The 24,411-nt window shown below is 44.2% G+C and overlaps 1 protein-coding gene across 3 annotated transcripts in view; it reads right to left on the reverse strand.

Moving 5' to 3' along the window:
* Nucleotides 1-18,001, reverse strand: part of LOC147034159 (CMP-N-acetylneuraminate-beta-galactosamide-alpha-2,3-sialyltransferase 2-like) — an 89,125-nt gene extending 71,124 nt beyond the window's left edge. Inside the window, exon 1 of one of the 3 annotated variants that reach the window (XM_085877516.1) lies at nt 17,487-18,001. Coding sequence is in view for 2 of the 3 variants with exons in the window: in XM_085877508.1 (XP_085733634.1) it covers nt 5,016-5,366 (351 nt within the window). In the remaining variant the exon portion in view is untranslated. Of the gene's footprint in view, nt 1-5,015; nt 5,442-17,486 lie in introns of those variants that run through there. The other 2 variants (XM_085877508.1, XM_085877498.1) reach the window with 2 other exon arrangements.
* Nucleotides 18,002-24,411: the final 6,410 nt, after the last annotated feature.

Here is a 24,411-nt window from a genome sequence, read left to right on the forward strand (position 1 = left end):
ACAATGTGAAAATATCACATGCAGGATAAGGACATGAGACATCAGTATGCTTTTACATGAATAGCTAGAGTGGTTCAACTTTCAGTGGTTCAAAAGTTAACGTGAAAAAACCCCCCCAAAAAAGCCATGGACACATGGAGATAATGTGAAAACATAATGTGTCCGTCCTTCGGCTGTGCAGACGTAAAAAAATAAAATAAAAACAAAAACTGTTAATCTGTTTTTCTTCAATCAATTCTTGTTGCACGAGTGCAAAAAATAAAAAATATATTTAAACATTGAAATGTGTGGTGGAAAGGCATTAATAGGTCATCAGCAGGTTGTAAATGGTCACTGGACCTTACAACAGCAGAATCTTTTGCAAGGAGAATATCTTGGTTTTCTGCAGCAGTCCATCACAAGCAATGTTTACGAATCCATATAATCAACACACTTTGGTTAAATATTTTCTTGATCATGAAAGGAAAATCAGTAACTGTACAAAGGTAGGGGAAATGCAACTCATTCTGCTAAACTTCCCTCATACTGTGCAACCACAATATTCCCAAGGTCCACAATATCCATATGGGCAGAGCTTTTCAAATTTTATACCATGTTACATATACAGATGAGTAAGGGGAAAAGTTTTGTGGGGGAGATGTAAATTGATGAGGGAAAGAAAAAGGGTGAATAGAATTGTGGAAGAGGGGAAAAAAAAGAAAGAAAGAAAAATAGGTTTTAAAAAAGTGTTGGGAGGAAATAGGATCAAAGAGAAGCAAAGCAAGCAAGAGTGGAGGGATGCATGTATGTATGGAACAATGCAGCAAAGGATGAAGTGGGGAAACCAGAAATTCCACGCTTTTGCATACGTAACATGTATAGTTTCACTATTCGAAGAGCATCAGCACAACCTTTACTCTTAACGTACAGGGCAATTTGTAACAGCGATGGTTTCCAATTAAACGCTGAGTTCCAAACAAAAGTCAACTGGAGAATGTGTGCAAATATAAGGAAGAATCATCAGGCACCAACCAGCATCAAATAGTGTCGTTTCATGAGTACATTTTGCAATAATGATGTTGCAAAGCAAATTTAGATCTTGGAAGTGCACAGGTAAAAGCAACTGACCAACATGCAAGACATTTCCCCCACCTTTATCAGCACAATACATTTAAAATTCCCAACATCACCTGTGTGATGTTGTCATGGTAATTTTTTTCTATCGACATGGGAATGGGGGCAAAATGAGAACCCAAGGGTTGCAAAAGCTTACACTATCCTGTCTCAAGAAGGGAGGCTGAAAAGAACTTTGGTCGATGCACCATTTTGATGACAATGCCTCCACTTGGAGAAAAATCATTTGCATCGTGATATTTAAGGCCAGATTTATTGCTTTCATTGTACAACTACTGAGATGTATCGGGCAGAATGTGAAAATAGCAGCGGTTCTCCAACCTGCCAGGAGTGACGTGGACTCTTAGATCGATTGCAACATCGTAGCATTAAAAAAAAGTAAAAAAAATAAATATACAGTAGACTACTCGTCAGTCGTCACCATCGGGACCAAGAAAAAAGTGACGACTTAGACGTGTGATGACTTGCGCGTATGCGAACATTCATGATGACTGTGGGGTGAAGGATGAAGTCGCACGTGGTTATAAATAACTGAACGCAGCGCAGTTATAAATAGCCTATCACTGGCGGTGTACACCAATGAGCGCGCATCACGATTCCATGAAATTGGGCTTCTCACGAGGTAGCAGTTCCATGTGACGAGTTTGGCATGGTAATTTACTTGAGTTTCCATTCACGCGGGAATGGACAACATTTGATGACTTCGAGGAAGTGACGACTTAGAGATGACGACTTACAGACTTTATTCAAAGGGATTTAACATTCGATAAATTCGGGACTTTTTGACGCTGCCGACTTAGGCGAAGTGACAAGTTACACGCTGCCGACTTGCGCGTAGTCTACTGTATATTTAAAAAAAAAACAACTCTGGAAGCAAAGCCAAGGTGGGTTTAAGAAAATACCAGAGAGGAAGAAAAATAAATGTCACAACTGCAAATAAATTTAAAACCATGTTCAACTTGGACCCCATTGGGAAAGGGCCTGTGAGCAGAGGACATCAATTTTGGTGTATTCGAAGTGACAGTACGTTTTAATTGACTACGGTAAGGTTTCAATGCGCAACTATTACAACAGTCTCTGGAACGATGGAAAATACCAGAGGTAGATATAATTAACCCACGGGCGAGAAGCGAAAAACGGGATTAAGCAATTGGTTCACTTTGTGCCTGTCTTTCGACAAACGTCAGTTTATGATTGAGGAACTACTTTATTTCAATTGAATGTTATATTTTGATCACGAATCGGCAAACAAACCCATACTTAAGAGAAAGAGAGGGGAGAAAGAGAAAGAGAAAGAGAGGGGAGAAAGAGAAAGAGAAAGAGAGGGGAGAAAGAGAAAGAGAAAGAGAAAGAGAAAGAGAGGGGAGAAAGAGAAAGAGAAAGAGAAAGAGAGAGGAGAAAGAGAAAGAGAAAGAGAAAGAGAGGGGAGAAAGAGAAAGAGAAAGAGAAAGAGAGGGGAGAAAGAGAAAGAGAAAGAGAAAGAGAGGGGAGAAAGAGAAAGAGAAAGAGAAAGAGAGGGAGAAAGAGAAAGAGAAAGAGAAAGAGAGGGGAGAAAGAGAAAGAGAAAGAGAAAGAGAGGGAGAAAGAGAAAGAGAAAGAGAAAGAGAGGGGAGAAAGAGAAAGAGAAAGAGAGGGGAGAAAGAGAAAGAGAAAGAGAGGGGAGAAAGAGAAAGAGAAAGAGAAAGAGAGGGGAGAAAGAGAAAGAGAAAGAGAAAGAGAGGGGAGAAAGAGAAAGAGAAAGAGAAAGAGAGGGAGAAAGAGAAAGAGAAAGAGAAAGAGAGGGAGAAAGAGAAAGAGAAAGAGAGAGAGAGAGAGAGAGAGAGAGAGAGAGAGAGAGAGAGAGAGAGAGAGAGAGAGAGAGAGAGAGAGAGAGAGAGAGAGAGAGAGAGAGAGAGACACAGAGAAAGAGAGGGGAGAAAGAGAAAGAGAAAGAGAAAGAGAGGGGAGAAAGAGAAAGAGAAAGAGAAAGAGAGGGGAGAAAGAGAAAGAGAAAGAGAGGGGAGAAAGAGAAAGAGAAAGAGAAAGAGAGGGAGAAAGAGAAAGAGAAAGAGAAAGAGAGGGGAGAAAGAGAAAGAGAAAGAGAAAGAGAGGGAGAAAGAGAAAGAGAAAGAGAAAGAGAGGGAGAAAGAGAAAGAGAGGGGGAAGAGAAAGAGAAAGAGAGGGGGAAGAGAAAGAGAAAGAGAGGGGGAAGAGAAAGAGAAAGAGAGGGGGAAGAGAAAGAGAAAGAGAGGGGGGAAGAGAAAGAGAAAGAGAGGGGGAAGAGAAAGAGAAAGAGAGGGGGAAGAGAAAGAGAAAGAGAGGGGGAAGAGAAAGAGAAAGAGAGGGGGAAGAGAAAGAGAAAGAGAGGGGGGAAGAGAAAGAGAAAGAGAGGGGGAAGAGAAAGAGAAAGAGAGGGGGAAGAGAAAGAGAAAGAGAGGGGGGAAGAGAAAGAGAAAGAGAGGGGGAAGAGAAAGAGAAAGAGAGGGGGAAGAGAAAGAGAAAGAGAGGGGGAAGAGAAAGAGAAAGAGAGGGGGAAGAGAAAGAGAAAGAGAGGGGGAAGAGAAAGAGAAAGAGAGGGGGAAGAGAAAGAGAAAGAGAGGGGGAAGAGAAAGAGAAAGAGAGGGGGAAGAGAAAGAGAAAGAGAGGGGGAAGAGAAAGAGAAAGAGAGGGGGAAGAGAAAGAGAAAGAGAGGGGGAAGAGAAAGAGAAAGAGAGGGGGAAGAGAAAGAGAAAGAGAGGGGGAAGAGAAAGAGAAAGAGAGGGGGAAGAGAAAGAGAAAGAGAGGGGGGAAGAGAAAGAGAAAGAGAGGGGGGAAGAGAAAGAGAAAGAGAGGGGGAAGAGAAAGAGAAAGAGAGGGGGAAGAGAAAGAGAAAGAGAGGGGGAAGAGAAAGAGAAAGAGAGGGGGGAAGAGAAAGAGAAAGAGAGGGGGAAGAGAAAGAGAAAGAGAGGGGGGAAGAGAAAGAGAAAGAGAGGGGAAGAGAAAGAGAAAGAGAGGGGGAAGAGAAAGAGAAAGAGAGGGGGGAAGAGAAAGAGAAAGAGAGGGGGAAGAGAAAGAGAAAGAGAGGGGGAAGAGAAAGAGAAAGAGAGGGGGAAGAGAAAGAGAAAGAGAGGGGGAAGAGAAAGAGAAAGAGAGGGGGGAAGAGAAAGAGAAAGAGAGGGGGAAGAGAAAGAGAAAGAGAGGGGGAAGAGAAAGAGAAAGAGAGGGGGAAGAGAAAGAGAAAGAGAGGGGGGAAGAGAAAGAGAAAGAGAGGGGGAAGAGAAAGAGAAAGAGAGGGGGAAGAGAAAGAGAAAGAGAGGGGGAAGAGAAAGAGAAAGAGAGGGGGAAGAGAAAGAGAAAGAGAGGGGGAAGAGAAAGAGAAAGAGAGGGGGAAGAGAAAGAGAAAGAGAGGGGGGAAGAGAAAGAGAAAGAGAGGGGGAAGAGAAAGAGAAAGAGAGGGGAGAAAGAGAAAGAGAGGGGAGAAAGAGAAAGAGAGGGAAAGAGAAAGAGAGGGGAGAAAGAGAGAGAAAGAGAAAGAGAAAGAGAAAGAGAAAGAGAGAGAGAGAGAGAGAGAGAGAGAGAGAGAGAGAGAGAGAGAGAGAGAGAGAGAGAGAGAGAGAGAGAGAGAGAGAGAGAGAGAGAGAGAGAGAGAGAGAGAGAGAGAGAGAGAGAGAGAGAGAGGGGGGGGGAGAAACAGAGGGGAGAAAGAGAAAGAGAAAGACAAGGAGAAAGAGAAAGACAAGGAGAAAGAGAAGGAGAAAGGAGAAATAGAAATTCAATGTCGAACATTGATTAAATTGAGCTGAAGCTCTTAACAATTGGCATTAAGATTTTACCATCACGATTAAAGCGACATGGCTTATGTCACGGTTTCTGTCTCACACACGCTTTGGTCAAGGTTAAAAAGCCACCTGACTCGGTGAGTGTGAGGGAGGAAACAAACTTACAGTCCACCAGTTGAATGCTTCCTGAGAGATCGGCTGCGACAATGGCCACATGGGCTGGATCGAGGCGTTGAACCGCTGCACGAACCAGGGGGATTTGTTATTTCGGACCAGATCGCAGGTGTCCCAGCTGAAGAGCCGTTTACAGAAACCGAACGGGCGAGACGAGGCCGTGATGTCCGTCGGACTGTTCTTCCTCAAACCCGTCTCGCTATATCTCTCTCTAAATATCGACAGCAGGATCTTACTGATCGACGTCTTCAGCCAGTTCGGACGATTCGCGGTAAACGTGTACAAGAATAAAGCTCCGATCAATAAAACCCCAAATAGCGCACGTCTTTTCTTCATTGTCATTTTGAGAGAGTGATCAGTAAAGGACTTCAGACCTCTTTTGAGGAGAGTCAGAATGTGCACATATTTAAAAACCCGCTTGAGAAGTTTTCTGGTTCTGATTTGTATTTCCTCCGTCATAGTTTGGTTTGGGTATTTTTTGTCGTGGCTGCAAAACAGGTCCTTCAGATCTGGTTATCAAGAACGTTGACTGAAACGCCACAAGCAAGATAACCCTTCATGGATTCCAAAAATATCTCAATTTGATGAGCCCAGCACCAAGTTATCCGGGATTTATTTGATTATTTATTTGGTTAAAACCAACATGAAAATATAGAGAGGGTACGACAGAAAATTCAATATGAAAGACAAAAGATCAAAAGTTCATTCTAACCGAGGATAGCCTAAAAAGCCGATTACAGATCGGCATATTTCCACTGTGGTCCTTTGGAGAAAAGAATTTAAAAAAATGGGTGGCGGTATTCCACGACATGAAGGCAAGGAAAGACCGAGGATTGGTCGCACGTCGCTGTGCAAGCTCCAAGGCCAGAACAAGATAAGTGTTTGTGTGTTTTGTTATCGAGATTTGTGTCAGGGGTTGTACTTTTGTATTCATAAAGGTTGTAGTTGTGTTCGTAACAGTTTTAGCAGGTATGTGTGAGTTTATTGAAAGAAGCAGGGGGAGGCCGAGTGTTAAGTTTAGTGTTTAAGTCATTTGGGGACCTTTGGAGTATGGTGGTGAAAAAGGGTATAAAGAAGGAGTGGTACATTCAAAGTACACCACCCACAAGCCAAATTTTTTTTTTTAAACCCAGAAGTGTACTTGGTCGAGCGCATACCTCCACCACGCAATGCCTGCTCCACGAGAACATATCGTATCACGCCCAATACATTATTGAAATATCATGCTATACAGTACTATGTCGTTGTTGGCCCTGTTCCTCAATGGTGAAGAATCACTTTTGTAGTCGTCGGATCCGGATCCGGATCCGGATCTTCACCAAAATATAATCAGTTCGTCCTTGTCACACACCGAACCTGTCCAGAAAATTTCATCAGGTTCCGTGCACAACTTTATGAGATATCCTGTACACAAACAGATAAACAGACAGACAAACACACAGAAAGGGGTGAAAACATAACCTTCGGTGGCGAAGGTAACAATTCCTCCAGTGCACGACAATCGATTGATTAATTAATTGTACTTAATTAATTAATTAATTAAAATAAATAAATAAATAGTAATCATAAAATAATTAATTTCTCAATCAATTTCCAAATATCTAAACCACCACTGTTTCATCTGAATCTGTAACTTTTTGAAAATTGAGTAATTAATCGAAAAATGAATAATTAATTGATTATTCAATAAATCAAAAAATACCCTTTATAGCAAAATTACTTGGTCACTGTCATGTCCAAATATCAGCTTCCCAGCTCTAAAGGGGCCTGATATATTGCCAGGATGAGAAATAAAATTAATGTCATGAATAAATCAATAACTAAGTAATTAATTAATTGATTGATTAGTCAAAAACCAAAAAAATACCGTTTTTGCTCTTAAAAAAAACAACAAACAAACAAGAAAACAAACGGAGTGAAAACTGAGTATTCCCTTCCTTCTGTGCCCAACGATGACGTCATACATCGCCTGTATATGGAATTGGGAAGGAGCGATGTACAACAGAGAACGAAGGACAAAGGACAAAGGAAGAGGAGTACATAAAATGTGATAGATGCTTAATGTGGGTCACATGAACAATAGGGGAAGGAGAGGCTACTTACTGTTGTAGGAGGTGTAGTGTGATGAAATAGGCAGTGGTGATTGTGCAGTGTGAGCAGGAAGTGGTGACGGTGCAGTGAGGGCAGGCAGTGGGGAGGGTGTAGCTGGAGCAGGAAGTGGTGAGGGTGCAGTGGTAGCAGGCAGTGGTGATGGTGCAGCAGGGGCAGGAAGTGGCGAGTGCCATGCAGTGGTGTGGGTGTAGTGGGAGCAGGCAGTGGTGATAGTGCAGTGGGAGCAGGCAATGGTGAGAGTGCAACAAGAGTAGGCAGTGGTGAGAGTGCAGTGGTAGCAGGCATTGATGAAGGTGCAGCGGTAGCAGGCAGTGGTGAAGATGCAGCGGGAGCAGGCAGTGGTGATTGTGCAGCACGAGCACGAAGTGGTGATGGTGCAGTGGGAGCAGGCATAAGTGAGGGTGCAGCAAGTGCAGGCGGTGGTGAAGCAGTGAGTTCAGGCAGTGCTGAGGAAATGAGTACAGGCAGTGGTGAGGCAGCGAGTACAGGCAATGGTGAGTGTGCAGTGAGTGCAGGTGGTGGAGAGTTTGCAGGCAGTGGAGAGGGTGCACATAGTGGTGAGGGAGTAGTGAGTGAAGGCAGTAGCGATTGTGCAGCGAGTGCAAGCAGAGGTGAGGGTGAGGCCAGTGCAGTGGTGATCGTGCAGTAGGGGCAGAAAGTTGTGAGAGTGCATGCAGTGGTGTGGGTGCTGCACCCTCAACACCACCAGTGCAGGTGTTGAGGGTGTAGCGAGTGCCGGCAGTGGGGAGGGTGTAGCAAGTGCAGGCAGTGGGGAGGGTGGAGCAAGTGCCAGCAGTGGGGAGGGTTACAGTGGTGATTGTGCAGTGTGAGCCCTAACCCTAACCCTAACCTCAAAAGGATGACAGGATAAGTCAAACCCACCTAGGCTTTAATTCAATGGCCAACAGGGCTTAAACTCAGGACCCTAAGATTCCATGTCAGCTACCCGACCCACAAAGCCACCACCAGGCTTTCTCCAAAGATTAGGAAACAATACAGAAAATAGAGGGGGAGCACTCGGGAGAGTGCAAAACCTCCGCCGCCAATACTGCTGGGTCACTCAAGTGAACCTTATATCTTATTCATTAAATATGATGTCAACAGTGCTGACAGAGTTATAGTTCTTTTCTCCAACATTTTTTTTTTTGGGGGGGGGGGGTTGGAAATCACTTAAAACATGTAGAAATGTTTCATGGATTGCATAGATGCACGAAAAAAAAACAGAAATCGAAATTTTATTCAAAAAAGTTGCAAATTTTTTTTTTCTCTAAATTTTTTTTTTGGGGTGGGGGCGGTTGCAAATCACTTAAAACATGCAGAAATGCAAAAAAAAAATTTCTCTAACAATTTTTTTTGGGGGGGGGACCAAGTCCAAAATCTAATGGCATGATCCTTGGACCATACCTAACCCCCCCACCAAGTTTCGTCGAAATCCGTCGAGGAGTTTTTCCGTAATACTGTTCACTCACAAACAAACAAACACACAAACAAACAAACAAATAAACCAATGTCACCCGCAGGGTGACCCGTATCTTGCCAAAAGGTTACCACGTGTGACTTATTTAAGGTCACACTGAGGTGAACAGAGCTGCTATCCACCAGGAGCGACTCCTTGAGGAATATCTGCCCACGAGAGATTCCGATGAGAATCGTTCTACAGAGTAACCATGAAAAATATGCGTTTTCCTCATAACGTCACCAAATGACGTCATAATGTCTCAAGCTTGACATATCTAGAAAGCACTCATCGAGGTGTTCAATTTGAGGTACGACACGATATGGTTCCTAAAACTTGAAAATTTGACCTTGGGGTCAAATATGTTTGACCTTAGGCGCTAACCATAAAGGTTAAGGCCAATCGCCACCAAAAATTAATCAGTTGAGCGCCAGACCATGAACTATATTCCTATGAAGTTTGAAGACGATCCGATCAAAAAATAAGGGTTTCGTCGACTCCCCTGATTTGCGCCAAAGTGACCTTGACCTTTGACCTTGACCTTTGAAATTTTGTGCGCTGAAAGGGACCTCTATAGGCCTCTGATATGCGAAGTTACAAAAATTATCAAAGATAACTGTGTTCTGCAGAATTTTTTATACGTGATTACAGACAAACAAACAAAAAAAAACATACAAGCTGACTAACATATCTTGCAAAAACTTCGTTTTGGCAAGATAACAAACAGAAAGGGGTGAAGACAGTCACCTCCGATCTTCGATGGCAGAGGTTAATTATGAGGAGAGCGATGGATGTCAACCAATGGCTGGAAGAATGGAAAAGGGAGGAACGTTTTACATTGAAGAAGCAGTGGGAATCATTTCAGGGACAAAGGGAGTGTTTCCAGAATGATGGCCATGTTACATAGAAAGGGGGCAGCAAGGTTTGCAGTGGGAATTGAAGAAGGTATTCAGACTTTTTTTTAAGGTCAGCAGAGGGTAGGGAAGCTCTAATGAAGGAACGGATGATGTAATTGTGATGAGTAAGGCCAAGCAAGAAAATAGAATTTCAAGAAGGGAAACATTAAACATATTCTATACCAATACCAGGAGTTGAAATAATAAGATGGAAAAGCTTGAGGCCAATGTGGATAACAAGCAGTACGATATAGTTGCAGTGAGTGAGACATGGTTTAAGGAGGAGAGTAACTGGAGGACAGGAATAGAAGGCTACAAGGTGTATCGGTGAGACAGGAAGGAGAGAATAGGAGGAGTATCAATCTGGGTAAAGGACAACATTTCATCAAGAGAAAGGGGTGCCATTAAAGACGGAATTAATGTAGAGGCTTCTGTATGGGAAGAGATTAGAGATTGTAAAAACAGTAACATACTGGTGGGATGCTTTTATAGGGCTTCGGGTGTGAAGGAAGAGGAAGAAGGAGGAGTACATTAAGAATTCAAAAGGGCAAGTGGTATGGGGAGAGTATTAATTATGGGGAATAACAACTTGCCAGGGATACATTGGGTCCAGGAACAGGGAAAGGGCAGAGCAGATGAGGATTTCCTAGTTTTAGTCCAGGATTGCTTTTTAACCCAGTTTGTAGATAAGTCCACGAAGGGGAGTGCGGTGTTAGACCTTCTTTTAAGTAATGATCCCAACATGGTGGAGGTGGTGAAGGTAGGGGAGCATTTAGGATCAAGTGACCACAACATCATGTGTGCAAGGATTCGGTTGAGGGTTGGAGTTCAGGATAGTAGAGTAAGGCTATTAGATTTCAGGAAGGCAAAACTTTGAGGGTATGAGGAGAGAGGTGGGTGATGCAGATTAGGAGAAGCAAACAATGGGACAATCAGCATCAGAGAAATGGGAAACCTTCAAGGAGCAAATGTGTAGAGTGCAGAGTAAGTACATTCCAATGAGGTGTAAATCTAGAAGCAGAAAGAGACCAGGGTGGTTGAGTGGTGCGAAAAGGAATGCTATCAAGGAGAAGCAGAAGGCATTTATTAGGTACCACCAAATACAACCCGCCACTTCGCTGACGGGAATACCGAGATGGGGGGGGGGAAGAGGTGGTGATAGAGAGGGGTGGAGGGAGAGTGAGGAGATAGAGGGGGAAAGAGAGAGGAGGGAGGGGAGAGCAAGGAGGGAGAGTGAGGAAGGGGGGGAGGGAAGGTAGTGAGAGGTGAGAGGAAGGGAAGGCAGACATGTGGTGAAGCGTCAACTACGATTCACACTGTCTCATCAAAATGATTCTGTATGGAATAACAGTGAAGATGTAAACAAAATAATGTCTGAAATCCATTTTCTACCAGTCATGCGATAGATACCACTCAGAGACAAACTCCCATCCGGACCTGTCTGGAGACAAACCCCGCCCGGAGTTAACCACGGTCCAGACACATATGGAGATAACCACCGTCCAAACATAAAGACCGTCTGGATACGTCCAGAGACAGACAGACAGAGAGAGAGGTGGAGGGGGTGGGTAGGGGAATAATAAGAGAGAATATGTTATGCTTTGTGAACAACACAAACACACGCACACGCAGAGCACACGCACACGCTTGGCCGATATTGGCAATTTTTCGGGAATCGGCAGGTTGGAGTCAGTGTGATTACCAACATCAGTACGTACTGTGTACAACTCAAAAACCTTGAGTAGCTTTCACTGAAAAACAACGTTACATTTATGTTATGTAGAAGTTTCAAGGAGATGTTCACAAACACCAGTCTTTATAACAGCTGCGTGTGATAGGTGGTGTCGGAGCAATTTCTCGCCACCATAAGCCAGAAATACTTTAGTTCAATACAAGCTGTTTATTCAGTAAAATAAGACACTTCGGTGCACAAAAGGAAGGCCCCAGCCTGCAACATCGTTGCAAGCTGAAGACTTAATTTTACATAGAATATTGAGTGTATATATATATATATATATATATATATATATATATATATATATATATATATATATATATATATATATATATATATATATATATATATATATATATATATATATATATATATATATATATATATATATATATATATATATACACTGAAATGCAAAAGAAACTTACCACCTTTTAAACCTTCAAATATCAACAATAACACTGCGTGTTGTAAATGTGTGAACTTATTTGTGGACAATAGTGTCCTCACTGTCAGACAAAACGGTCACGGATGGTCACTTGCACCTTCAATGGTCACTTCATAGCACAGCTGTTGAACAGCCGTTTTGACTGTCAGTGATTAGCCAAGGGGTACGGGGATGATTTCAATGAGCTGCACGTGATGTCTTGATATTGGCTTTAAAAAGGCCAGTGCAAAATGGGCATTTCAATCAACATGCCACGATTGTCAAGGGATCAACGGCAGTGTGCCTTGGGCATACTGCAAGGCAGATTGAGCTACTGTGAGGTGGCACGTCGCCTTGGCTGTTCACACCAGACGATATCGGCCCTGGTGGACAGATACACCCTCCACAACTCTGCAGATGACAGACCTCGATCAGGGAGGCCAAGAGTCACCACTGCAAGGCAGGACAGGCAGATGGTCCTAAGTCAGATGGCTTCAGACATTGAGGACTGAGTGGGACAGAATCCAGCAGAAATCCATCCAAAGACTGGTAGGCAGTATGTGCCGACGATGCACTGCCTGTATCCAAAACAATGGTGGCCACACACGCTATTGAAAGGGGACTGACATCGCACGCTGTGCTGTTCTGCACTGCAGAACAAACTTATGAGATGGTGTATCTTGGTCAAAATCTAGACATTTCATCAATAAAATGCCAATGATTCAATGAGCAATTGTTGGTTTGTTTTATTTTGAACTGTTACAATTTTATTACATTTCAAACAAGTGGTAAGTTTCTTTTGTGTTTCAGTATATATATATATATATATATATATATATATATATATATATATATATATATATATATATATATATATATACATATGTATATTGTTGCGGTTCTCAGAACCGCATGCATCCAACAGATAGTGGTCCCAAGACAGTTATTCCATTAATATACGTGTAGACAGTCCCTTTCCTTTTGTCTAGCAGGACAATAAGGGAGTGCGTTGCGATGATCTCATAGCTTGGTTTGCTTCCATAATTTTTTCATTTCGTCCCTACTCTTCTTTTCGTCTGATTATTCCTGAGGTAAATCTGAGCCACGTGCGCATTCGCTGTGAGATGGGTCCTCAGGGAGGCCAGCGCATGCGGCGCCGCTGCGAGGAAACGATGACGCGCGAGCGTTAACAGCGCAGAGCCCTCGTTCCCAAGCGAGCCCTCAACCCAACGTGTGTGGCAAGTCATACAGTGTGCTTGGCAGTCTGGGATTTGTCGACTCGAGCTTCGGATGATCTGGGTTGCATTAAAAAGGCAGACGAATTAATATCTCTTAAGAGGCTGCACGAATGATGTTTTTGACAACACAAGAAACAGCCAGCACAACGCCCACGCAGCACAAAACGCGTACGGAGGCCGATAAAGGCGACTCCACGCCACATTGGGCGAGATACGAGTGTGCGGAGTAAAAGCGGCACGTTCCTTTTCAACCAAATATCTGATACATATCGGTGTTCGACCCGTGCACACGCCAGCAGAATTGGGCGAACGTGAACACTGACCACGTGGGCGATGGCGGATCCACACGTACTGCGCAAAACATGCATGGATTTATCTAAAACAAGGTACCTTCAGCCCTCGCAGGCAGCAACGGATTCTCCACCGATAGTGAACGTCTTCTCGTCTCTACGGCCAGTGAAGCTGTGATCGAGCAGGGGAATGTTGTGCAGCGCAGGCCACGTTGGCGCGCACGGAGCGGGCGCGTTGATCGGCGCTGGTCGGACGCCCGAGCGGGCATGCGGGACCCTCGGTCGGTCGCTAGGGCATGGCTCGGGGGTTTTTGCGAGACGATTCGCGCGCCAATTTCGGAGTGGGCTATTCGTATCATGTCATGGGGTCGAAGCGTAATATTTTCGCTGTCTGACATGACCTTGCCGGAAATGAAGTGGGGCGGTTTCCAGCTAAAGGTAGCAGGCCGCGTGAGGGTCAGGGCCAATCGGAGCGCCCGATTCAGGTAATGACGCTTCACTTCAGGGTGGCCCCCCCGCCCCGCGCTGCAGGTCCTATAAAGGTCGGAGCGGTCTCTCCACCCCTCTCTCTCACCCCCCCTAGTCGACATCGCCACGACCCACCTCCTGCTGCCTAGACTCCACCTGCTCATCTCCACCCACACGAAGTTGACCCCACCCACCTACCTGGTCCCACCTACCACTACATCCACGCACTCTGGACTCCGCCCCTTCTCCATTCAAGCCCCTCCTTCACGAACACGGTCTCCACACGCGCTGCTGAAGCCAGAGACGACGCGCCAGCTGTCGGGTACCGCACCATGGAGCATCCCCCCGAAATGTATTGGAGGCGTGTTCGTGCAATCAAGTACAAAGGTACCGAGATCGTAGCCTCATCTCCTTTCCCTTCTCGTTTCAATACTCTCTTCGAGTGGTGTGTGTGTGTGTGTGTGTGTGTGTGTGTGTGTGTGTGTGTGTGTGTGTGTGTGTGTGTGTGTGTGTGTGTGTGTGTGTGTGTCCTGGCACCTGTCTGCTGAAGTAAGACTGCAGAAGATCGTGATTGTTATCATTATTGTTGTTATTATTTTCGCATCAAGTCTGTTCTGTGTCCACTTTTGTAAGTTGCTTGTTTATTTGCTGCACCCACACCTCTCCCCCCCCCCCATCTCTGCACAACACACCCCAATAAATCTTGATTGTGCCACATACCTTTCCTCGCCCATTGTAATAAATTATTATTAGAAATGTTCCCAGCTCGTTTTTGTGGTTTCTTTCATTGATCCAGCATGGTTCAAATCCTCGTTTTGCCGGGACTTTATTCCCAATGACCCGTTCCTTTTAGCTGGTACGTCCTTGGCAGTGTCGCTCGGCTGCATCCGATCCGGTAAAGTGATCCGGTCCGGCAGAGTGATCCGGTTCGGACAAGGCGTACCGAGGACGTGTTCCCCGGTAATTAAACCACGTGACTAATTAGGTAACCCGATTAACCCATAGACGGGAGGATCCTCGGTCACGCGGTTGAGTTATTGGCGTCCACGGTCGGTTTAGTGACCCGCTGCGTTACGGAATTATCAGTGTGCGACGGCCTACAATTCCGGGGAGTCTGGTGGGAGCCGAGATAGCTTCCGTATATATATATATATATATATATATATATATATATATATATATATATATATATATATATATATATGTATATATATATATATATATATATATATATATATATATATAATACAGTTTTACCAGGGTGTGTTGAGATAACAAATGGAACTTTGTAAATTTTAAAATTGCAACATAGAAGGTTAATTGGTCTATTTTGACGCTTGCTTTTAGCCCTGGGAGGGGGTGTGGTGGGGAGATAGTCATTTTTTTGTTGCTGACTTAGATGGTCATCAGACAGATAAGGTTGTACGAGGTTGTTTCTGACTACATCAGCGAAATGTGTGTATTCTGCTCTTTACTAGTATTCTCAGCATACTCTACTGGTCAAAAGTTTTAGAACATCCCCATTTTTCCAGTTTTTACTGACATTTAAGCAGTTTAATGTTTCAATGTAGTCTGAAATTAAAGCATCGAACAAATAAACAATTGCAGATAAAAAAAGAAATCATGGAATCGTTTTGTTGAACAAAATTGAATCAAAATTTTTGACTCATCAAAGTAGCCACCTATTGCAGATATGACAACCAAACATACTCTTTCTACAATGGAAATGAAATAGTGTTCGGAAAATTCTTCCCAACATTGTTGCAGAAGTTCCCACAAATATGTTGCACTTGTAGGTTGCTTTGCTTTCACCCTTCTGTCCAGTTCATCCCAAACCAGCTCGATGGGGTTTAAGTCTGGAGACTGTGCTGGCCATTCCATGATTTGAAGCCCACCTTCTTGTTGTTTTCTTCTAAGGTAGTTCTGATATAGCCTGGAGGTATGTTTTGGGTCGTTATCTTGCTGTAGGATGAACCCCTGACCAACTAGGCATAGACCAGAGGGTATTGCATGGCGCTGCAAAATGCTGTGATAGCCCTTTTGGTTCAGGGTGTCAGTCACTCTGTGTAAGTCGCCTCTGGATCCAGCAAAAGAGCCCCAGATCATCACGCTTCCTCCTCCATGTTTGACAGTTGGTGTCACACACTGAGGAACCATCATTTCGCCGACTCAATGGTGTACAAAAACCCTGTGTGATGAACCAAAGATTTCAAATTTTGATTGATCGGTCCAAAAGACCTTCCAGTTTTCAGTCGTCCACTGGCGGTGCTTGATGGCCCAGGCAAGCCTTTTTTTTCTTATTTTGCTATCTCAGCAATGGCTTTCTTACTGCCACTTGACCTCTCAAACCTGCAGCTCGAAGTCTTCTCTTCACAGTTGAAATTGAGACTTACTTACTTCGACCAGTGTTAAGCTGTGCTTGAAGCTGCTGTCCTCTGAGCCGCCTATCAATCAAGCTGTTGACTCTCAGAAACTCGTCTTCTCATTGTGTTGTGGCTTTGGGTCTGCCAGACCTCTTCCTGTCAGAGTCTCCTCCAGTTTCCAAGTGCCTTTTGATGGTGTAGGAAACTGTACTCACTGACACCTTGGCCTCCTTTGCAATTTCTCTAAAGGAAAGACCTACACTTTTAAGGGTTATAATGGACTGTCTATCTTCCTTTGTTAATTGTCTTTTTCTCACCATTATGATCGCAATGTACTACTTCCTGCAATGCAATATTGTCCAAATAATGCTTCAGAGGGTGGCACAACACAGTCTGTTCCAGCACTGTTTTGATTCAGACAGAGGGTTTGTAACTAATCAACAAAAGTTGGGACACCTATAGGAATTGTTTGCATCAACTATCAAGGCTTAATTTACTTCCATTGCTGCAGAACAGCTGCAGTTGCTAACCCATTACTTGTTCCCTGAAAAGGGCCTTTTTCACAACTCTGAAATTTACATTATTTTTCAGTTTTTGGTCACCTAAACTTTTCAATTTTTTAACCTCTGGCAGTTTACCACTTAGTTTTGTACCATTTCAGGTAATTCATTGGACTTGAACTGCTTAAATTTCAGTAAAAACTGAAAAATGGGGGTGTTCTAAAAGTTTTGACCGGAAGAATATATTTATTAAACTATTTGTCAAAGCACTAAACGAAGTTAATTTGCATTTTTTTACATTATTATCTATCTATAATTCCAGCAATTTCTCTGTGTCTGTCTGTCTGTCTGTCACCGCTGTTTGTCGATAACCACTGGTCTGATCGAATTGAAACTTGCCAGGTATATTGCTGGGGACCTGACTATGTGCCTCTTCCAGGTTTGATATTAATCGGACAAGTGGTTCTCAAGTTATGGCCATTTATTTACCAAACCAATGACAGGACACGGTGCTTTGATGTCACAATTCTTCTTCTTTCTTTTTTTTTGCACGTAAGGCCACGCACGTATGGGTACGCACGTACGAGCACACACGTACGGCCACGCATGTACGGGCATGCACCAGTAAATTCAATTAACAATTCAGTTTCCACAGCGGAAAAAAAATTGGATCGGTAATTTAGAAAATACATACTGTATATACTGCAAACGGCTTAGAGATCGGGCGTTATCAAATATATTTTCCTTCGAAACTCATAAAAAGAAACATATAACCTTTGTAAAGCAAATCCAACAACCAAATGCTTTCGATACAGGCACGAGGACAAAGGAAAACGTGATGGAACCTCCATAAGATACGGGATGAAACTTTTCTACCATGGCACTCATAACAGGCATGGCATGTCCACACACCAACAGAGTCCTTACAGATCCAAGTCTACCCATATGTACCACATCCGTGTGTGCTGTATACGTACCTCTACCTTGGAGTAACTGTCGACTGTACATCCCGATTGGGACACAAACTGCACTGGACAGCTCGGTAAGTGGCTTCAGCACTCAAGCAAGCACTCCAACAGAACACCTGGCTTGGCAAGCGATTACCAATTGCCGTCGATCCAACTGTGTCACTGGAAACACCCATGCAATGTCCGAATTGGACAAATCAACACATTTTTTGGAGTCGGAACTGCTGATACTTTCAAATCTGGAGCTGACATTTTGTAATAATGGTTAGTTTAAGAGATTCTCTCAGTTATTCAAATACGCAAATTAAATAAAGCCACAAATGGTGGTGTCTCGAGGCGTTTATAAACACTGCAATATCCCCAGCGATTCGTAGCTATGATGAACAGGTATTCGATAATATGAATGAGGAAAGTGGAAAAAAAAAAAACTTTATCGGTAAGAAATCGTTGTAGCCTGTTCCAAGTCAAAACATGGTTGAGCAGGCCAAAAACATGGCAGCTTCAGACCCCAGCAAGGTTACCCAGGAAACACCTTAAGACCCAGAGGGCGAGGGGGTTGAGGATCGCCTGATGAAGGATATAATTAAATAAGGCTGTTAATTATCTTCAAAAGGGGTGTTTTAATTAACACAAACACAATTTTCACTCATGCACTTCCTTGGAGTTTTTTTTAACGTGCATGCAAAGTTTCAGGCTGTGAGGTTTTATAGTTTTGGAGTATGGAGGGGACACACTGACACACTGACACACTGAGACACACACACACACACACACACACACACACACACACACACACACACACACACACACACACACACACACACACACACACACACACACACACACACACACACACACACACACACACACACACACACACACACACACCATTTTATTAGTGTATATAACATAATGGGACTGGAGTTAGATTTACATCAGTACTCGCATGGATCAGCTCGTTACACTCACCTATCCACGCGTCGTTACAGAGATTGCTGAATTGTCATGATTTACACCAATCATAAAACAAACAATTGTTTTTCTCCAAATTTATTTGTAATATTGGTGATATATTTATTTGAAATTTAATTGTGATTTAAGAAGGTCCATGTGGTCCAAATGGTCAAGGGTCTATGCTGTCTCATCTGTCTGAAGGGTGTGAGGGGTCTAAAGGGTCTTCGGGGTCTTTTGCGTCCTTGGGTACTTTTGGGTATCCGGGATCTTTTGGGTCCTCAGTGATGTTTGGGTCTTTGGGGTCTTTTGCGTCTTTTGGATCTTTTGCATCTCTGGGGTCTTTGGGATGTTTTGGGTCTTCAGGGTCTTTGGGGTATTTTGGGTCTCTGGGTTATTTTGGATCTTCAGGGTCTTTTGGGTCCTGGTGACTTTTGGGTCTTCAGGGTTATTAAGTCGTCAGTGTCTTTTTGGTCTTTTGTGTCTTCAGGGTCTTTTGGGACTTTTGCATTTGAGGAATTTTGGGTCTTTGAGTTATTTGGGGTCCTCGGGGTTTTTTGGGTCTTCCGGGTCTTTTGGTTCCTCTGTGACTTTTGGGTCTTCCGGGTCTTTTGGTTCCTCTGTGACTTTTGGGTCTTTGAGGTCTTTTGGGTCCTCAGTGACTTTTGGGTTTTTGTGGTCTTTTGGGTCCTCAGGTCTTTTGCATCTTTGGTGTCGTAAGGGTCTTGGGGCATTGACGTTCAAACAGGATGTGAATAATAGGCATATCGTCTCCACGGACTGACAGACGGCCTCATGGCTTTTTTTTTTTTTGTATACCTTGTCGAGGCTCGTATGAGAGCGAACACACAACTCACAGCAAGGGGGCATGAGACAAGAGGGGCGGGAGTGGGAGGGACAAAACAGTGGGAAACAGACACATTAGCAGATCTGTGGAAGGGAGAGGGATGCGATGGGTTACATGGGGAATAGAAGATGGACATTACAGGGACTTTCAGGAAGGAAAGCAGGGGAATTGAAGGAAGTGGGCTTGGGTAGATTATCGGGGGTAGAAAAGATCGAGGATTTGGATGTGGGATAATAAGAGGTGGTGGTGAACAGCTGTTTTGAAACCCTGGAGGGAAGAATGGGAAAGAATAGAGTGAGGGAGTTTATCCAAAGGCAGGAAAAAGAGGAATGAAAGAGTGAAGGTGAGCAGCGATTCGTGATTTTGGTAGTTTTACCAGAAGGGGGTTGTTGGGGGACCTTGAGCACCCTGTGGAAATGTGGTGGGGACAAATCGCAGAGAGAGCAGGGGGGGCAAGGCTGAAGAGGAGACGGAAGAAGACAGAAAGACCACCGACCAACCTGCGGTGATTGAGTGAGAGGCCCAAAGACTCAGCTTCATTGCGGGAGATGCCGATGATCCTAAATGCCCTGGTTTCGACAGTGTGAAGCCGAGAAAGGTGGGAGGCAGGAGCACCAGCCCAGAGGGGAGAGCAGTACTCCATCAGGCTGCGGACAAAAGCTTTGTAAGTGGTCAGGAGCTCAAGACGGCCGAGGAAGGATTCCCAGTCGGCGACTGGCTTTGGAGGCGAGGTTTGAAATGTGGCTTTCCCAGGAAAGGTCATGGCAGATAGTGAGACCCAGAAGCTTGAAAGAAAGGACTTCTTCCAGAGGATTGTTGAGAAAGTGGATGGGGAGGGGGGGGTTCCAAACGGTCCTTTCGAAGAGACAAAGTGAGAGTGTGAGATTTGTCTGGATTGAAAGACATGTTCCACGTGTTGGACCAGTTTGTGATTTTATCCAGATCTGCAGTGAGCGAAGAAGCTGCTGCTTGTCGGTCTGAAGGATGACAGATGGTACGGCAGAGGGTGGAGTCATCAGAAAAGAGATAGGGAGGATTTTCCAGAGAGTCGGAGAGATCATTGATGAAAACCAGAAAAAGAACAGGGCCCAGAACGCTACCTTGAGGAACTCCAGCCTGGACAGGAAGAGCGGAGGAAAGAACTCCATTTTGGGCCACACGTTGACTGCGACAGGAGAGGAAGTCTGCGAGCCATGAGTGCAGATGGCCTTGGATACCATGGGAAGAGAGTTTGGTGAGTCGGGCAGGGTGCCAGACTGTGTCAAAAGCATGTGATATGTCCAGGGATACGGCTTGGATTTCCTGTCTGGCATCAAGGACCTCCATCCATTGATGGGAGAGCAGAAGCAGCATATCCAGGGTAGAGTGACTTGGTCTGAAACCAAATTGATGATCGGAAATCAAGCCATTGGATAAGAGGAAGGATTTCATGTCTGAAGCGATGATGGATTCCATAACCTTGCTGATGATTGGGAGAAGGCTGATTAGTCTGCAGTTGCAGGGATCTGTTTTTGCACCTTTTTTATGCAGGGCAGTGATGTTTGCTGATTTCCAAGCAGATGGCAGATGACCTTGGGCAAATGAGAGGGTGAATAGAACAGAGAGAGGGTGAATAAGAGCAGAAGAGCAGGCTTTGAGGACACGTGGGCTGATGCCGTCTGGACCGGTTGCAGAATCTGAGTTGAGGTTTGACAGCAAGCTCTCCACCTTCTCAGGAGAAAAGGACACAGAGTCCAGGGACAGTTGGGTGCGACTGGGTAAGGTGGGTAAAAAGGCGATGGGTTTCGGACACAAGATTTCGATGCAAACACCGAGTTTAGGCATTCAGTCTTTTCACGTGCGGTATCAGCAGTGCGGCCATTTGAGGTAATGGAGGGGATGGAGGGGGCACATACACCAGAAACAGATTTGATTAAACGCCACCAGGATTTGGAGGAGATAGAGAGGTTTGAGAGTTCAGATTTGAGATGAGAAAGATGTTGTTTTCTGGCTCTCCTGAGGGTAGATACGCACTTGTTCCGAGCTTTGTGGAAGGAAATGAGATTGCCCTCAGTTGGGTTTGCTTTCCATGAGGCAAAGGCAAGTTGTTTCAGGACAACTGCCTCTCCACAAGCTTCAGTAAACCAACGTCGGGAGGAAGGGTAAGACAACTGAAGACGAGATCGGATAAATCTGTGCATGAGGGAGAGCAAGTTTCTTTGAAAGAATTCCCAGGATGAGTTGATGTTGGAGAAAGTTGCGATTCGAGACCAATCTATAAGTTTGATGGCTGCTTGGAGCCCCTGCCGGTCGGCTTGAGTGAAATGCCAGACTCGACGGCGGTGAGGTGGTTCTCTGATAACAGCCAGAGAGATGTCCACTTTGACAAGGATGTGGTCAGAAGAACCGATTGGAGCGGAGGAAGAGCAGCAGATATTGTCAGGGAAATTTGTCCAAATCAGATCCAGAAGAGATTGAGTACCATTGGTTGAGATCCGGGTCGGGAAATTGACCGATTGAGTCAGTCCCAATGAGTCGCAGAAAGCTTTTGCTGAGGTGCCATGGCAGGTGAGAGAGGTACCCACACCGAGCCAACTGGCGTGATGACAATTGAAGTCACCACATAAGAGGAAGAGAGAGTTTGGATGAGAAGATAAAAGATGGTTCATGTTTTCGGATAGTGAGGTGTAAATAGTGTGATCACCGTTTTGTCATCACTGTTCGGTGGACGGTACAGTACACATATAAAGGTGAGGTGAGAGTGGAGGGAAGCCGTAGCCAGAGGTATTCCTGGGGGTGTGGGGGAGTGAGAGCAGTGCATGGAGAGTGAGGAATAGAGTCTTTAATGAAGAGAGCAACACCTCCACTAGGACGAGGCTCAGGTCTGTAATACCGGAGGAGGGAATAACCGGGTAGAGATACTTGGGAGTCAGACACGTCTTGGGAGAGGAAAGTTTCTGTTAGGCAGATTATGTCTGGTTTGTCAGTGGCAGCCTGTATGGAAAGATCTGAAAGGTTTGAGCGAAGGCCCCGGATATTTGAGGTCCACACTTTTAATGAAGAGGTAGGGGAGGAGGCATTGGGTGCAGGGGGTGGGGGGGAGGGAGAGGGTAGGACAAGGGACGAGGGGGGGAGGTAAGGAGGGTTGTTGAAAGAGTGTGGGGAATTGCAGAATAGCTCGGGGAGGGGGCCGAATGAGGAGGAGAAAAGGCTCTGTGGTGCTGGGGGAGAGGGGGGACAAGAGACAAGGAAGAAGGCAGTTGAGGATTTGAGGAGGTGGAGTGAAGAGATGGAGGTGAGAGGGCAGTGGAGGGAGGCAGGTTGGTGGATGAGAGGGGGGCAACTTAGAGAAGGAAGAGTCAGGGGGATGAAAGGTGGGAGAAAGGTGAGGGGGGAATTTTTGAGAGAGGTGAGAGGGAGGCTTGGAGGGAGAAGAGTGTGATGATTGTTTTGAGAGTGAGGGGTGAGAAAGGTGAGTTGGCACTGAAGTTGGAAAAACAGAATGGTTGATGGAAAGCGAACATTCATAGCAAACTGGGGTTTTAAAAAGTTTTCAGTCAGAGATGCGATTTAACACAATTCTTGATGGATGCAATGAAGGCAAATTCAGAGAATGGAGAGATGAAACGCTGTAATAGTTGGATTTTTTTAGGCAAGGAATGAAGGAGAGGTCAAAAGGAGAGCAGTCTGTTTGAATAGCAGAAGAGTTGTGCATTATGAAACATTATGAAACAGTAAAGAACAACCACATGTGTGAGAGAGGAAGCTGAAGCATTACAAGATCGTTTATGTTATTATTATTAATGTTTGAGTTTTCAACAGATTTGGTCATGGAAGTTTTGGAGAAAAAAATCAGAGGAAGAAGAAGAGGAGGAATAATAAGAGGAAGAAGAAGAAGCAGAATCGGGAGAAGGTTAGCGTATTGTTTTTTTTTTTTTTAAGATAAGAAATAGAGAGATTAGTTGGGAGAATGGAGGACGTTAGGAAAGTGGGGAGGATATAAATTGAAGGTAATGGGGGAGAAAAAACAAGAAAAAACGATCGAACATGGAGGGGAACCGGTAGGCCTCAAGCCAAGGCCAAGGCCAAGGCCTCAAACACCCAGTAAGAACGTCGACCAAAACTCACAAAATAGCACGATTTTTGAAACAAAACCAAACTAGGAACACAGAGTAACATGTAGGTGAGAAAATTAAACAGTTAAAACGGGACAAATAACGACCGGAAACTTAACTTTGAGAACGTCAGCAGAGAGCCCCAAAGGAGACCTCTCGACACTCCAAACCCGGAACCGGAAGTGACTTCACGGCCTCACCATGGTTTTCATATATATATATATATATATATATATATATATATATATATATGTATATATATATATATATATACATATATATATATACATATATATATATATATATATATATATATATATATATATATATATATATACATATATATGTCTATATTAATATTTCGGCACGCCCCTTTCTTTGTTCCACAATCAGATTTTTGTTCCTGCATGAAATGAAACAAGATTTGGCACATATGCTAATGATATTATTGTCTTCCTTCAGAGGCCCCTGAAAATTCGTTTTGATGCATTTTCACAAACTCCAACGGATTCCATTCAAATTCGGTACGATTATGGCTTTTGGTCCAACTTAGGTCATTGGCCATAAATTTTTTCCACAACACTTCCGATATTCGAAAAAAAAAATCGATAAATCGATATCCCTTATGGGATTTTCCATTCAAATCCACTCAAGTTTAAGGCCTACGGGGGACGCAAATTTCCACTTTGCCCCGGGCGCTGTTTAAGGCCCAGTCACACGTTGACGTTTTCGCCAACGTATGCCGATTTTTGATTTTTTTTTTCTAAAACGCTGGCACACGTTGAATACGTTATGGGTAAGTTTTGATAACATTGAGAGCACGCTGAAAAACACTGCCATACGTTGTTGTACGTTGGCTTTAAACGTTGTACTTTTCGGTTGTCCTCAAACTTTTGCATGCTTGAAATTTCACGACGTATGCCGGCGTATGACTCATGTTCCGCTACGCTGGCCACAAGTTGTATGCACGGTCGGCGATCGTTGACAGACGTCAACACATGCTACTTGTAAGTTAATCATAAGTTGAGACACGCCGAGGTAA

Source organism: Eptatretus burgeri, chromosome 1 (assembly GCF_056783735.1).
Source record: "Eptatretus burgeri isolate ZD-2024b chromosome 1, Ebu_testis_v1, whole genome shotgun sequence".
Classification (NCBI taxonomy): Eukaryota; Metazoa; Chordata; class Myxini; order Myxiniformes; family Myxinidae; genus Eptatretus; species Eptatretus burgeri.